The sequence below is a fragment of the Euprymna scolopes genome, chromosome 39 (assembly GCF_053919585.1).
Source record: "Euprymna scolopes isolate OS-2025 chromosome 39, ASM5391958v1, whole genome shotgun sequence".
NCBI lineage: Eukaryota > Metazoa > Mollusca > Cephalopoda > Sepiida > Sepiolidae > Euprymna > Euprymna scolopes.
In genome coordinates, this window is record NC_136520.1 from 21248189 (window position 1) to 21265179 (window position 16991).

Sequence of the window (16991 nt, forward strand, 5' to 3'; positions counted from 1 at the left end):
GTATTCAATAACGTTGATGTATTTCATAACGTTGATGTATTTCATAACGTTGATGTTTTGCATTACGTTGATGTATTTCATAACGTTGATGTATTTCATAACGTTGATGTGTTGCATAACGTTGATGTCTTTCATGAAGTTGATGTATTTCATAACGTTGATGTATTTCATAACGTTGATGTATTTAATAACGTTGATTTATTTCATAACGTTGATTTATTTCATAACGTTGATGTATTTCATAACGTTGATGTATTTCATAACGTTGATGTATTTCATAACGTTGATGTGTTTCATAACGTTGATGTATTTCATAAGGTTGATTTATTTAATAACGTTGATGTATTTCATAACGTTGATGTGTTGCATAACGTTGATGTGTTTCATAACGTTGATGTGTTTCATAACGTTGATGTATTTCATAACGTTGATGTATTTCATAACGTTGATGTGTTTCATAACGTTGATGTGTTTCATAACGTTGATGTGTTTCATAACGTTGATGTGTTTCATAACGTTGATTTATTTAATAACGTTGATGTGTTGCATAACGTTGATGTGTTGCATAATGTTGATGTGTTGTATAACGTTGATGTGTTGTATAACGTTGATGTATTTCATAACGTTGATGTATTTCATAACGTTTATGTGTTGCATAACGTTGATGTATTTCATAACGTTGATGTGTTGCATAACGTTGATGTGTTGCATAACGTTGATGTGTTGTATAACGTTGATGTGTTGTATAACGTTGATTTATTTCATAACGTATATGTATTTCATAACGTTGATGTGTTGCACAACGTTGATGTGTTTCATAACGTTGATTTATTTCATAACGTTGATGTATTTAATAACGTTGATGTATTTCATAACGTTGATGTATTTCATAACGTTGATGTGTTTCGTAACGTTGATTTATTTAATAACGTTGATTTATTTCATAACGGAGATGTGTTGCAAAACGTTGATGTGTTGCATAACGTTGATGTGTTTCACAACGTTGATGTATTTAATAACGTTGATGTGTTGCCTAACGTTGATGTGTTGCATAACGTTGATGTGTTTCATAACGTTGATGTGTTGCATAACGTTGATGTGTTTCATAAAGTTGATTTATTTCATAACGTTGATTTATTTCATAACGTTGATGTGTTTCATAACGTTGATGTGTTTCATAAAGTTGATTTATTTCATAACGTTGATGTGTTTCATAACGTTGATGTGTTTCATAACGTTGATGTATTTCATAACGATGATGTCTTTCATAATGTTGATGTGTTTCCTAACGTTTATGTGTTGCATAACGTTGATGTGTTGCAAAACGTTGATGTATTTCATAACGTTGATGTGTTTCGTAACGTTGATTTATTTAATAACGTTGATTTATTTCATAACGGAGATATGTTGCATAACGTTGATGTATTTCATAACGGAGATATGTTGCATAACGTTGATGTATTTCATAACGTTGATTTATTTCATAACGTTGATGTGTTGCATAACGTTGATGTGTTTCATAACGTTAATGTATTTCATTACGTTGATGTGTTTCATAACGTTGATGTGTTGCATAACGTTGATGTGTTGCATAACGTTGATGTGTTTCATAACGTTGATGTGTTTCATAACGTTAATTTATTTCATAACGTTGATGTATTTCATAACGTTGATGTGTTTAATAACGTTGATGTATTCAATAACGTTGATGTATTTCATAACGTTGATGTATTTAATAACGTTGATGTATTTAATAACGTTGATGTATTTCATAACGTTGATGTATTTCATAACGTTGATGTATTTCATAACGTTGATGTGTTTCATAACGTTGATGTATTTCAAAACGTTGATGTTTTGCATAACGTTGATGTGTGGCAAAACGTTGATGTGTTTCATAACGGTGATTTGTTTCATAACGGTGATTTGTTTCATAACGTTGATGTGTTTCATAACGTTGATGAGTTTCATAACGTTGATGTATTTCATAACGTTGATGTATTTAATAACGTTGATGTATTTAATAACGTTGATGTATTTAATAACGTTGATGTATTTCATAACGTTGATGTATTTCATAACGTTGATGTATTTCATAACGTTGATGTATTTCATAACGTTGATGTATTTACTAACGTTGATGTATTTCATAACGTTGATGTATTTAATAACGTTGATGTATTTTATAACGTTGATGTATTTAATAACGTTGATGTATTTCATAACGTTGATGTATTTCATAACGTTGATGTGTTGCATGACGTTGATGTGTTACATGACGTTGATGTGTTAAATAACGTTGATGTATTTCATAACGTATATGTATTTCATAACGTTGATGTGTTGCATGACGTTGATGTATTTCATAACGTTGATGTGTTTAATAACGTTGATGTATTCAATAACGTTGATGTATTCAATAACGTTGATGTATTTCATAACGTTGATGTATTTCATAACGTTGATGTATTTCATAACGTTGATGTATTTCATAACGTTGATGTATTTAATAACGTTGATGTATTTAATAACGTTGATGTATTTAATAACGTTGATGTATTTCATAACGTTGATGTATTTCATAACGTTGATGTATTTCATAACGTTGATGTTTTGCATTACGTTGATGTATTTCATAACGTTGATGTATTTCATAACGTTGATGTGTTGCATAACGTTGATGTCTTTCATGAAGTTGATGTATTTCATAACGTTGATGTATTTCATAACGTTGATGTATTTAATAACGTTGATGTATTTCATAACGTTGATGTATTTCATAACGTTGATGTATTTCATAACGTTGATGTATTTCATAACGTTGATGTGTTTCATAACGTTGATGTATTTCATAAGGTTGATTTATTTAATAACGTTGATGTATTTCATAACGTTGATGTGTTGCATAACGTTGATGTGTTTCATAACGTTGATGTGTTTCATAACGTTGATGTATTTCATAACGTTGATGTATTTCATAACGTTGATGTGTTTCATAACGTTGATGTGTTTCATAACGTTGATGTGTTTCATAACGTTGATGTGTTTCATAACGTTGATTTATTTAATAACGTTGATGTGTTGCATAACGTTGATGTGTTGCATAATGTTGATGTGTTGTATAACGTTGATGTGTTGTATAACGTTGATGTGTTGTATAACGTTGATGTATTTCATAACGTTGATGTATTTCATAACGTTTATGTGTTGCATAACGTTGATGTATTTCATAACGTTGATGTGTTGCATAACGTTGATGTGTTGCATAACGTTGATGTGTTGTATAACGTTGATGTGTTGTATAACGTTGATTTATTTCATAACGTATATGTATTTCATAACGTTGATGTGTTGCACAACGTTGATGTGTTTCATAACGTTGATTTATTTCATAACGTTGATGTGTTTCATAACGTTGATGTATTTAATAACGTTGATGTATTTCATAACGTTGATGTATTTCATAACGTTGATGTGTTTCGTAACGTTGATTTATTTAATAACGTTGATTTATTTCATAACGGAGATGTGTTGCAAAACGTTGATGTGTTGCATAACGTTGATGTGTTTCACAACGTTGATGTATTTAATAACGTTGATGTGTTGCCTAACGTTGATGTGTTGCATAACGTTGATGTGTTTCATAACGTTGATGTGTTGCATAACGTTGATGTGTTTCATAAAGTTGATTTATTTCATAACGTTGATTTATTTCATAACGTTGTTCTTCATAACGTTGATGTGTTTCATAAAGTTGATTTATTTCATAACGTTGATGTGTTTCATAACGTTGATGTGTTTCATAACGTTGATGTATTTCATAACGATGATGTCTTTCATAATGTTGATGTGTTTCCTAACGTTTATGTGTTGCATAACGTTGATGTGTTGCAAAACGTTGATGTATTTCATAACGTTGATGTGTTTCGTATGTTGATTTATTTAATAACGTTGATTTATTTCATAACGGAGATATGTTGCATAACGTTGATGTATTTCATAACGGAGATATGTTGCATAACGTTGATGTATTTCATAACGTTGATTTATTTCATAACGTTGATGTGTTGCATAACGTTGATGTGTTTCATAACGTTAATGTATTTCATAACGTTGATGTGTTTCATAACGTTGATGTGTTGCATAACGTTGATGTGTTGCATAACGTTGATGTGTTTCATAACGTTGATGTGTTTCATAACGTTAATTTATTTCATAACGTTGATGTATTTCATAACGTTGATGTGTTTAATAACGTTGATGTATTCAATAACGTTGATGTATTTCATAACGTTGATGTATTTAATAACGTTGATGTATTTAATAACGTTGATGTATTTCATAACGTTGATGTATTTCATAACGTTGATGTATTTCATAACGTTGATGTTTTGCATTACGTTGATGTATTTCATAACGTTGATGTATTTCATAACGTTGATGTGTTGCATAACGTTGATGTCTTTCATGAAGTTGATGTATTTCATAACGTTGATGTATTTCATAACGTTGATGTATTTAATAACGTTGATTTATTTAATAACGTTGATTTATTTCATAACGTTGATGTATTTCATAACGTTGATGTATTTCATAACGTTGATGTATTTAATAACGTTGATTTATTTAATAACGTTGATTTATTTCATAACGTTGATTTATTTCATAACGTTGATGTATTTCATAACGTTGATGTATTTCATAACGTTGATGTATTTCATAACGTTGATGTATTTCATAACGTTGATGTGTTTCATAACGTTGATGTATTTCATAAGGTTGATTTATTTAATAACGTTGATGTATTTCATAACGTTGATGTGTTGCATAACGTTGATGTGATTTTCATAACGTTGATGTGTTTCATAACGTTGATGTATTTCATAACGTTGATGTGTTTCATAACGTTGATGTGTTTCATAACGTTGATGTGTTTCATAACGTTGATGTGTTTCATAACGTTGATGTATTTCATAACGTTGATGTATTTCATAATGTTGATGTGTTTCATAACGTTGATGTTTTGCATCACGTTGATGTGTTGCAAAACGTTGATGTGTTTCATAACGGTGATTTATTTCATAACGGTGATGTATTCAATAACGTTGATGTATTTCATAACGTTGATGTATTTTATAACGTTGATGTGTTGCATAACGTTGATGTATTTCATAACGTTGATGTATTTCATAACGTTGATGTGTTTCATAACGTTGATGTATTTCATAACGTTGATGTATTTAATAACGTTGATGTGTTTCATAACGTTGATGTATTTCAAAACGGTGATTTATTTCATAACGTATCAACTTATTAATTGTGTATTTAATAACGTTGATGTATTTCATAACGTTGATGTATTTAATAACGTTGATGTATTTCATAACGTTGATGTATTTCATAACGTTGATGTGTTTCATAACGTTGATGTATTTCAAAACGTTGATGTTTTGCATAACGTTGATGTGTGGCAAAACGTTGATGTGTTTCATAACGGTGATTTGTTTCATAACGGTGATTTGTTTCATAACGTTGATGTGTTTCATAACGTTGATGAGTTTCATAACGTTGATGTATTTCATAACGTTGATGTATTTAATAACGTTGATGTATTTCATAACGTTGATGTATTTCATAACGTTGATGTATTTCATAACGTTGATGTATTTAATAACGTTGATGTATTTCATAACGTTGATGTATTTAATAACGTTGATGTATTTTATAACGTTGATGTATTTAATAACGTTGATGTATTTCATAACGTTGATGTATTTCATAACGTTGATGTGTTGCATGACGTTGATGTGTTGCATGACGTTGATGTGTTAAATAACGTTGATGTATTTCATAACGTATATGTATTTCATAACGTTGATGTGTTGCATGACGTTGATGTATTTCATAACGTTGATGTGTTTAATAACGTTGATGTATTCAATAACGTTGATGTATTCAATAACGTTGATGTATTTCATAACGTTGATGTATTTCATAACGTTGATGTATTTCATAACGTTGATGTATTTAATAACGTTGATGTATTTCATAACGTTGATGTATTTCATAACGTTGATGTATTTCATAACGTTGATGTATTTCATAACGTTGATGTATTTCATAACGTTGATGTTTTGCATTACGTTGATGTATTTCATAACGTTGATGTATTTCATAACGTTGATGTGTTGCATAACGTTGATGTCTTTCATGAAGTTGATGTATTTCATAACGTTGATGTATTTAATAACGTTGATTTATTTCATAACGTTGATTTATTTCATAACGTTGATGTATTTCATAACGTTGATGTATTTCATAACGTTGATGTGTTTCATAACGTTGATGTATTTCATAAGGTTGATTTATTTAATAACGTTGATGTATTTCATAACGTTGATGTGTTGCATAACGTTGATGTGTTTCATAACGTTGATGTGTTTCATAACGTTGATGTATTTCATAACGTTGATGTATTTCATAACGTTGATGTGTTTCATAACGTTGATGTGTTTCATAACGTTGATGTGTTTCATAACGTTGATGTGTTTCATAACGTTGATTTATTTAATAACGTTGATGTGTTGCATAACGTTGATGTGTTGCATAATGTTGATGTGTTGTGTAACGTTGATGTGTTGTGTAACGTTGATGTGTTGTATAACGTTGATGTATTTCATAACGTTGATGTATTTCATAACGTTTATGTGTTGCATAACGTTGATGTATTTCATAACGTTGATGTGTTGCATAACGTTGATGTGTTGCATAACGTTGATGTGTTGTATAACGTTGATGTGTTGTATAACGTTGATTTATTTCATAACGTATATGTATTTCATAACGTTGATGTGTTGCACAACGTTGATGTGTTTCATAACGTTGATTTATTTCATAACGTTGATGTATTTAATAACGTTGATGTATTTCATAACGTTGATGTATTTCATAACGTTGATGTGTTTCGTAACGTTGATTTATTTAATAACGTTGATTTATTTCATAACGGAGATGTGTTGCAAAACGTTGATGTGTTGCATAACGTTGATGTGTTTCACAACGTTGATGTATTTAATAACGTTGATGTGTTGCCTAACGTTGATGTGTTGCATAACGTTGATGTGTTTCATAACGTTGATGTGTTGCATAACGTTGATGTGTTTCATAAAGTTGATTTATTTCATAACGTTGATTTATTTCATAACGTTGATGTGTTTCATAACGTTGATGTGTTTCATAAAGTTGATTTATTTCATAACGTTGATGTGTTTCATAACGTTGATGTGTTTCATAACGTTGATGTATTTCATAACGATGATGTCTTTCATAATGTTGATGTGTTTCCTAACGTTTATGTGTTGCATAACGTTGATGTGTTGCAAAACGTTGATGTATTTCATAACGTTGATGTGTTTCGTAACGTTGATTTATTTAATAACGTTGATTTATTTCATAACGGAGATATGTTGCATAGCGTTGATGTATTTCATAACGTTGATTTATTTCATAACGTTGATGTGTTGCATAACGTTGATGTGTTTCATAACGTTAATGTATTTCATAACGTTGATGTGTTTCATAACGTTGATGTGTTGCATAACGTTGATGTGTTGCATAACGTTGATGTGTTTCATAACGTTGATGTGTTTCATAACGTTAATTTATTTCATAACGTTGATGTATTTCATAACGTTGATGTGTTTAATAACGTTGATGTATTCAATAACGTTGATGTATTTAATAACGTTGATGTATTTAATAACGTTGATGTATTTAATAACGTTGATGTATTTCATAACGTTGATGTATTTCATAACGTTGATGTTTTGCATTACGTTGATGTATTTCATAACGTTGATGTATTTCATAACGTTGATGTGTTTCATAACGTTGATGTCTTTCATGAAGTTGATGTATTTCATAATGTTGATGTATTTAATAACGTTGATTTATTTAATAACGTTGATTTATTTCATAACGTTGATGTATTTCATAACGTTGATGTATTTCATAACGTTGATGTATTTAATAACGTTGATTTATTTAATAACGTTGATTTATTTCATAACGTTGATTTATTTCATAACGGTGATGTATTTCATAACGTTGATGTATTTCATAACGTTGATGTATTTCATAACGTTGATGTGTTTCATAACGTTGATGTATTTCATAAGGTTGATTTATTTAATAACGTTGATGTATTTCATAACGTTGATGTGTTGCATAACGTTGATGTGATTTTCATAACGTTGATGTGTTTCATAACGTTGATGTATTTCATAACGTTGATGTGTTTCATAACGTTGATGTGTTTCATAACGTTGATGTGTTTCATAACGTTGATGTATTTCATAACGTTGATTTATTTAATAACGTTGATGTATTTCATAACGTTGATGTGTTGCATAACGTTGATGTGTTGCATAACGTTGATGTGTTGCATAACGTTGATGTGTTGTATAACGTTGATGTGTTGTATAACGTTGATGTATTTCATAACGTTGATGTATTTCATAACGTTTATGTGTTGCATAACGTTGATGTATTTCATAACGTTGATGTGTTGCATAACGTTGATGTGTTGCATAACGTTGATGTGTTGCATAACGTTGATGTGTTGTAGAACGTTGATTTATTTCATAACGTATATGTATTTCATAACGTTGATGTGTTGCACAACGTTGATGTATTTCATAACGTTGATTTATTTCATAACGTTGATGTGTTTCATAACGTTGATATATTTAATAACGTTGATGTATTTCATAACGTTGATGTATTTCATAACGTTGATGTGTTTCGTAACGTTGATTTATTTAATAACGTTGATTTTTTTCATAACGGAGATGTGTTGCAAAACGTTGATGTGTTGCATAACGTTGATGTGTTTCACAACGTTGATGTATTTAATAACGTTGATGTGTTGCCTAACGTTGATGTGTTGCATAACGTTGATGTGTTTCATAACGTTGATGTGTTGCATAACGTTGATGTGTTTCATAAAGTTGATTTATTTCATAACGTTGATTTATTTCATAACGTTGATGTGTTTCATAACGTTGATGTGTTTCATAAAGTTGATTTATTTCATAACGTTGATGTGTTTCATAACGTTGATGTGTTTCATAACGTTGATGTATTTCATAACGATGATGTCTTTCATAATGTTGATGTGTTTCCTAACGTTTATGTGTTGCATAACGTTGATTTGTTGCAAAACGTTGATGTATTTCATAACGTTGATGTGTTTCGTAACGTTGATTTATTTAATAACGTTGATTTATTTCATAACGGAGATATGTTGCATAACGTTGATGTATTTCATAACGGAGATATGTTGCATAACGTTGATGTATTTCATAACGTTGATTTATTTCATAACGTTGATGTGTTGCATAACGTTGATGTGTTTCATAACGTTAATGTATTTCAAAACGTTGATGTGTTTCATAACGTTGATGTGTTGCATAACGTTGATGTGTTACATAACGTTGATGTGTTTCATAACGTTGATGTGTTTCATAACGTTAATTTATTTCATAACGTTGATGTGTTGCATAACGTTGATGTGTTTCATAACGTTGATGTATTTAATAACGTTGATGTGTTGCATAACGTTGATGTGTTTCATTACGTTGATGTGTTTCATAACGTTGATGTGTTTCATAACGTTGATGTGTTTCATAACGTTGATGTATTTCATAACGTTGATGTGTTTCATAACGTTGATGTATTTCATAACGTTGATGTGTTTCATAACGTTGATGTATTTCATAACGTTGATGTATTTCATAACGTTGATGTGTTTCATAACGTTGATGTGTTGCATAACGTTGATGTATTTCATAACGTTGATGTATTTCATAACGTTGATATGTTTCATAACGTTGATGTGTTTCATAACGTTGATGTATTTCATAACGTTGATGTATTTCATAACGTTGATGTGTTTCATAACTTTAATGTGTTTCATAACGTTGTGTTTCATAACGTTGATGTATTTCTTAACGTTGATGTATTTCATAACGTTGATGTGTTTCCTAACGTTGATATGTTTCATAACGTTGATTTGTTGCATAACGTTGATGTGTTTCATAACGTTGATGTGTTTCATAACGTTGATGTATTTCATAACGTTGATGTATTTCATAACGTTGATGTGTTGCATAACGTTGTGTTGCATAACGTTGATGTATTTCATAACGTTGATGTATTTCATAACGTTGATGTGTTTCATAACGTTGATGTGTTTCATAACGTTGATATATTTCATAACGTTGATGTGTTGCATAACGTTGATGTGTTTCATAACGTTGATGTATTTAATAACGTTGATGTGTTGCCTAACGTTGATGTGTTGCATAACGTTGATGTGTTTCATAACGTTGATGTGTTGCATAACGTTATGTTTCATAACGTTGATGTGTTTCATTACGTTTATGTGTTTCATAACGTTGATGTATTTCATAACGTTGATGTGTTGCATAACGTTGATGTGTGTCATAACGTTGATGTATTTAATAACGTTGATGTGTTGCCTAACGTTGATGTGTTGCATAACGTTGATGTGTTGCATAACGTTGATGTGTTGCATAACGTTGATGTGTTGCATAACGTTGATGTGTTGCATAACGTTGATGTGTTTCATAACGTTGATTTATTTCATAACGTTGATGTGTTGCATAACGTTGATGTGTTTCATAACGTTGATTTATTTCATAACGTTGATTTATTTCATAATGTTGATGTGTTTCATAACGTTGATGTGTTTCATAACGTTGATAAGTTTCATAACGTTGATGTATTTCATAACGTTGATGTCTTTCATGAGGTTGATGTGTTTCATAACGTTTATGTGTTGCATAACGTTGATGTGTTGCATAACGTTGATGTGTTGCAAAACGTTGATGTATTTCATAACGTTGATGTGTTTCATAACGTTGATTTATATAATAACGTTGATGTATTTCATAACATTGATGTGTTTCGTAACGTTGATTTATTTAATAACGTTGATTTATTTCATAATGGAGATGTGTTGCATAACGTTGATGTATTTCATAACGTTGATTTATTTCATAATGTTGATGTGTTGCATAACGTTAATGTGTTTCATAACGTTAATGTGTTTCATAACGTTGATGTATTTCATAATGTTGATGTGTTGCATAACGTTGATGTATTTCATAACGTTGATGTGTTTCATAACGTTGATGTGTTTCCTAACGTTGATGTGTTTCATAACGTTAATGTGTTTCATAACGTTGATTTATTTCATAACGTTGATGTGTTGCATAACGTTGATGTGTTTCATAACGTTGATGTATTTCATAACGTTGATGTATTTCATAACGTTGATGTGTTTCATAACGTTGATGTGTTTCCTAACGTTGATGTGTTTCCTAACGTTGATGTGTTTCATAACGTTGATTTGTTGCATAACGTTGATTTGTTGCATAACGTTGATGTGTTTCATAACGTTGATGAGTTGCATAACGTTGGTGTATTTCATAACGTTGATGTGTTTCATAACGTTGATGTGTTTCCTATACGTTGATGTATTTCATAACGTTGATGTATTTCATAACGTTGATGTATTTCATAACGTTGATGTATTTCATAACGTTGATGTGTTTCATAACGTTGATGTATTTCATAGCGATGATGTATTTCATAGCGTTGATGTATTTAATAACGTTGATGTATTTCATAACGTTGATGTGTGGAATAACACACGTTGATCGTTTCCGGATAATGTGAATTTCTTTAATTCTAAGAAGGACTGCATTTTGGGGTCTATTTTTGTGTAACTGCAAGCGCTGGTAAATTGTAAATATCTGTTTCTACAGCAAATATTAGGCAAAACAATCTGCATTTATGTTTTAGTTACCTTTAATATGGGATTAGATTTGAAATTCTGTAACAATTGCTAGTTGTCATTGTTGTCTGTGTGACTTGACTATCTAATGCACTGCATATTGGTTTGTAGTCAGTCAGAAGTAATTCTTGATGACTATAAAGCGGCAAAGTGTAACACTGACAAATATGCTGCCAGCAATTCATGATTAAAAATGGAATATCTAGTCTGAGTTGCCATTGCTTTCTTTGAAAAGAATCCTATTGTTATTGGATTTCCATTTAATGTAACGCAGCTCTTACTGCATATTTGCTGCTGTTCATATTGTGTACAAGTTGGTTAAGAATGGATTAATTCCATTAGTTCCAATATTTTTACAATTTTAGAATTGTATTATTTTTCCACATTAATCAAAGTAAATAACTTGTGATGTGTTAACCTCATTCTTTCAGATAAAGGTAAAGCTAACTGTGCATATCCCGGCATTAACTTTCTGTAGAATCCTACCACACAAGAAATCTGCGTAAGCTTTTATCATCTTAAGTCTAAGATGTCTAATGACATTAAATTGAAAATAGATTTGGCTGTCAATATTTTTTAATTATTTGCTTGCAAAATTCTGTATCTTGTAAGAATGTTTTTCACTACTAAATTATATCATCTATGTATATAATAACGCAATCTATATCTCAAAAAAGTTTTTCCATATATCTCTGAAGTGTTGCAGATGCATTTTTTTTAATCCAAACGGCATAAATTCATAATGAAAAAGCCAATTGGAAAAATGATGACTGTTTTCGGAATATCATCTGGGTACATTTTGATTTGGTGGTATGCTGAAATCAAATCTATTTTAGAAAACTGCTGCTTATTTGTGAGTTTTGTTTTAAATGAATTTGTTGGGTATGGAATATCTATCGCTTTTGGTTATGCTAGTAAAATAGTCCCCACAACTATGGACTTTACTTATGGACAAGATGTAGTGAGCTTGATCATTCATTATCTGACAGAACTATCATACTTTCGTTTAGGAGTTTTTAAAGTCGTTTTTAGTTTTTAAGCAGAGATAACTGTCTAAATTTTGCAAAAACTGGCAAGTGGTTACCTGTGTCAATTCAGAGTTAAACACTGCAGTAATTTTTATTGGTGCTAATATTGGTGTGAAATAATTTCTTGGTATTTATCCAAATTGCTTCGAATAAATGAAAGTAGTTCCACTTTGTTGATGATCACATTAACTGGAGAAACTGTAGTTAAAAAAAGTTTTGGTTGCACATAAATGGTTTTATTCCTGCAGTTAAGCCAACTCTATTTAAAAAAAAATCAAATCACAAATGTCCAAAAAAATTATCTTAAACTTGGTATTCTGATTTCTAGGCTTGCTTATCCATAATATTTTATTTTCTCTCCAGTAGAAAAGGACACCAGTGTTGGGTTTAGTGTGATACCGTTTATTATTGACGCTAGTATTATGGAAATACTTCACTAGTATCCACCATAAATTTTAATATCGTTGTCCTTAATCGTCAGCTATTTGTAGTAGTTATGAACACATGAGGATAGTCTTCATTTGCATGGTTAACTTTCTGAGTTGCTTGGAATAGGAATAGGTAGCTGCAAACTGGTTAACATTTTTATATTCTGTTTCTTAGGCCAATTGCACAACAGTTTGCACATCCTTACCTGTTCAGCAAAGTAGAGATGTATTCTACACACTTTATGTTTCTGTCCCTGAAAATATGATCTTATTCCCAACGGAACAAATACAATGCGTTTATTCTTTTGTTTTTTTTTGTATTCTATTAAACGATGAGTGCTGTTTTGTTTGTTATTCACGGCCATAAGTTCATCCACTAATTTTTCAAGTTGTGTTTTTGAGAAATTGTTAATAGTAAAGCTTGAAGGAACTTGTGTAGCAGAATTTCTTCTATTTGTTTTGCTATCAACAGCATTTCTTGTAAATATGATGACCGCTTACTTGAATTGTTGTTTTCTACATTAATTTATCAAGCAACTCTGGTTTTGTTCATTCATGTGCCGCAATCAGTGGACATTTTATTTCTTTGTAGCTTTTGGACTCAAATACTTTGCAGGCAGAGATGATATCACTGTGAAAAGTCTTGTAGCAGAGGTTGTTTGTTGGGTGGAATTGTGCTTCCAGAATGGTAAGCCAGACATGCACTGCCATTCCATAAACTCTAGCATTTTAATATTTATCTGTTGGAGACGGGGTTCTTCCATTTTTTTTTAAATTTTTATTTATTTATTTATTTTTTTAAGCAAGAAAAAAAATGTTTACTCTTTTGTTTTTTTGTTTTTGTAAATTTGAATCAAAGTTTGTCATACGAAAATGTTTGCAGAGTGAAGTTGGAAGGTTGTGCTTCTATTCTTTTCGTCAAGGATTTTGGAAGACTGTATTAATATTTTGTCAAGGTCATCATCATTATTATATTTCTGTTGCAGTTATCAAGAATATCAAAATTGGCATTTTAATAATTTTTATATTACTGTAAACATTTTGTCTACAAACAGCCTTTAACAGGGAGACTTTATTTTACTGACTATCAGCTAGCTAGTGTTTGGGAGAGAGTCAGAGAAAGAGTTAAGCAAAGAAGAGTTTGGATGCGCAAACATCTTTACATATTTTTACATCGCAAAGTAGATTCCATATTTGGACTTTTATAGCCGTTACAGAGTCTTCCTAAAGCTGGTTTGGCTGATCACAATTCTCTGTCCAAGGAACCATTAGAGGAAATGGTACTTCCTAGATATTTGAAATGTTCCATTTTCTTCAGCTGAGTATTGTCACTGACAATGGTCATGGGTTGGAGGTTTGTTTCTGGTGAAGGTTGACAAAGCACCTAAGTTTTACTAAGGCTGATTGTTAGGACAAACAGTTTGGCGGTTTTTGAAAAGCATTTTAACATCAGTTGCAGATGGGATGCAGCATGTGCCACTAGAGCACAGTCGTTAGCAAAAAGAACTTCCTGGATGAGGTCTAGAAGACTCTTGGTATTGAGTTGGCACAAGTCAAAAAAGAAACCATCCAAACGGTAGCGAATGTAGACCCCTTTCAAAAAAGTAAACATTTTTTTTTCTTGCTTAAAAAATGGAAGAAAGTGTTGAACAATATTGGTGCTTCACTCCATTGCTGATCTCAAAAGTCGCAGACTCCATGCTGTTGTGGAGAACTTGACCTGTCATACCATGGAATGGAAGAGCCTAATTATTTAAATAAATTAAATAAAGCCCAAAGAGCCTCCCTGTGTCAGAAGATTTAGATCATTAGTAAGATCGATGAAGGCGGTGTACAAAGTTTCGTTCTATACACTTCTCTTGAAGTAGTCTCATAGCAAAAATCATATGGGCGATGTTTCTTCTTGGTCTAAAACCACACTGCATAAGGAGTCAATTAAAAATAACTCTTTTCTGGTGATTGAAAGAAGTGATATACCTCTATACTTTCTGTAATCAGTTTTTCTACCCTTTTTCTTATACAGGGAGATGATCAAGACTTCCCGAATGTTGTCTGGCATCTTCTCCTCCTCCCGGATGCTTTTCAGTAGATCATGAAAGCTTCTAATGCGTCTGGACCTGCTGCCTTGTAGAATCCATCCTTTCCTGAGTCTTGCCTGACTTTTTTTTAAATAATTACTTTAGATGTAATTCATTAAATCATTTGTTTGATAGTGATGATGCTTAAGGAAATGTACATTTCATTTTTTCCATTTACTTACCAAGCAAAACTATCTTTATTGAACACGTATTTCAAACCATAAGAAATAATTCAATTAATTTAACTTATAAATTAACTCTTATGTCTGGCAAAAGCAATAATATTCGTGTCCATTGCATTTTGGGTGTGGACATGAAAGGTATAGAAATAGTTAACACTTTACAGAAAGGATGCTTCCAATCCTTTTTTTTACAGCTCAGGAGCAGGGAGCTAATTTTTGATCCAGCAGTAGGAAATCAAAATGGACTAATTTGAAAATGTTGTAAATGTGTTGAAGTTTTTAACAGGTTATTTGAAGGTGCAGATAAAGGAGGAAAAAAACTCTGGAAATTTGGAGCGATATGCTTGCAAGTTTCCAAGTATTTCTCTAATTTGTTTTTCATATGGGAACCAAATATGTTCAACTGAAGGCAAAATATTCTCACAATCATAGTTGATGTGTGATGGCTTCATGTTAGGAAAATATTTTTTCATGATCATAGTTACAACTTATGTAATTGTCTTATTGAAAATTTGAACAAAAGTTGAAAAGAGTAAAATCTAGATATAATTTTCATATTTTCGACAGATGATTCCATTTGTGATTATGACAAAAATAATATAAAAAAATTAAAAACTCAACTTCTGCTCCTAAGAGGATGCGAAATAAGAATGAAATGCTGTTAAATACGTAAACCAGTTTTTACTTCCCCCTTCACTCTCTTTCTCTTGAGTCTCTTAGCACAAAAGGAGTAAAAGAGAGAGAGTAATAGAAAAATTATATCTTCTTAAATATTTTCCAAGATGGAAGTGAGACTATAAAAACGCCTCCCTATTTATAACTAAATGTAAAACATTGATTTGGATTAAATATTAAAAATCACTGAAATCAGAATGCTTCTTTTTAACATGAACAAATTTCTGCCACACACCATTGACAAAACAGATTTGTGTATGTGGCTTCTAAAAAAATTATCAACCACAAAATTATGCAGGTAAAACCATCTTTACATTTTAGAGAGAGAGAGGGGGGGAGAGAGTGAGAACTATTATGTAGATGTACATCTGTTCTTAAATTTGATATGCATACCTATTATACATAGACACTGGAAAGAGTGTCAATAATACAATGACCCCATCATCCCATGACATAACCAATTTCATTTTGTTTTGTTTTTTGTGACATAACTATTACTTACCTTTTGCCAAGGCTGGTATATAGCCAATGTTACCATAAGCCGCAGAAGCAGAATAATATTTTGGTCTAAAAGTACAAATAAGAGAAGAGTAAGTTATCTTTGTGCATAACAGCAAGTGTCCCCCCCCACACACACACATATAGTCATCCACATACAGTACTGGTTTGCTGTATCACAGCTCATCAGTGCAGCTAGACAGGCAACAACCTCAAGCCAG

The 16991-nt window shown here is 31.1% G+C and overlaps 1 protein-coding gene across 1 annotated transcript in view; it reads right to left on the bottom strand.

Annotated features, from left to right (window-relative positions):
- Positions 1-16991, bottom strand: part of LOC145263579 (peptidylglycine alpha-hydroxylating monooxygenase-like) — a 167090-nt gene that overhangs the window by 60122 nt on the left and 89977 nt on the right. Inside the window, exon 6 of the mRNA XM_080120425.1 lies at positions 16775-16839. Within this exon, the coding sequence (XP_079976551.1) occupies positions 16775-16839 (65 nt within the window). The remainder of the gene's footprint in view (positions 1-16774; positions 16840-16991) is intronic.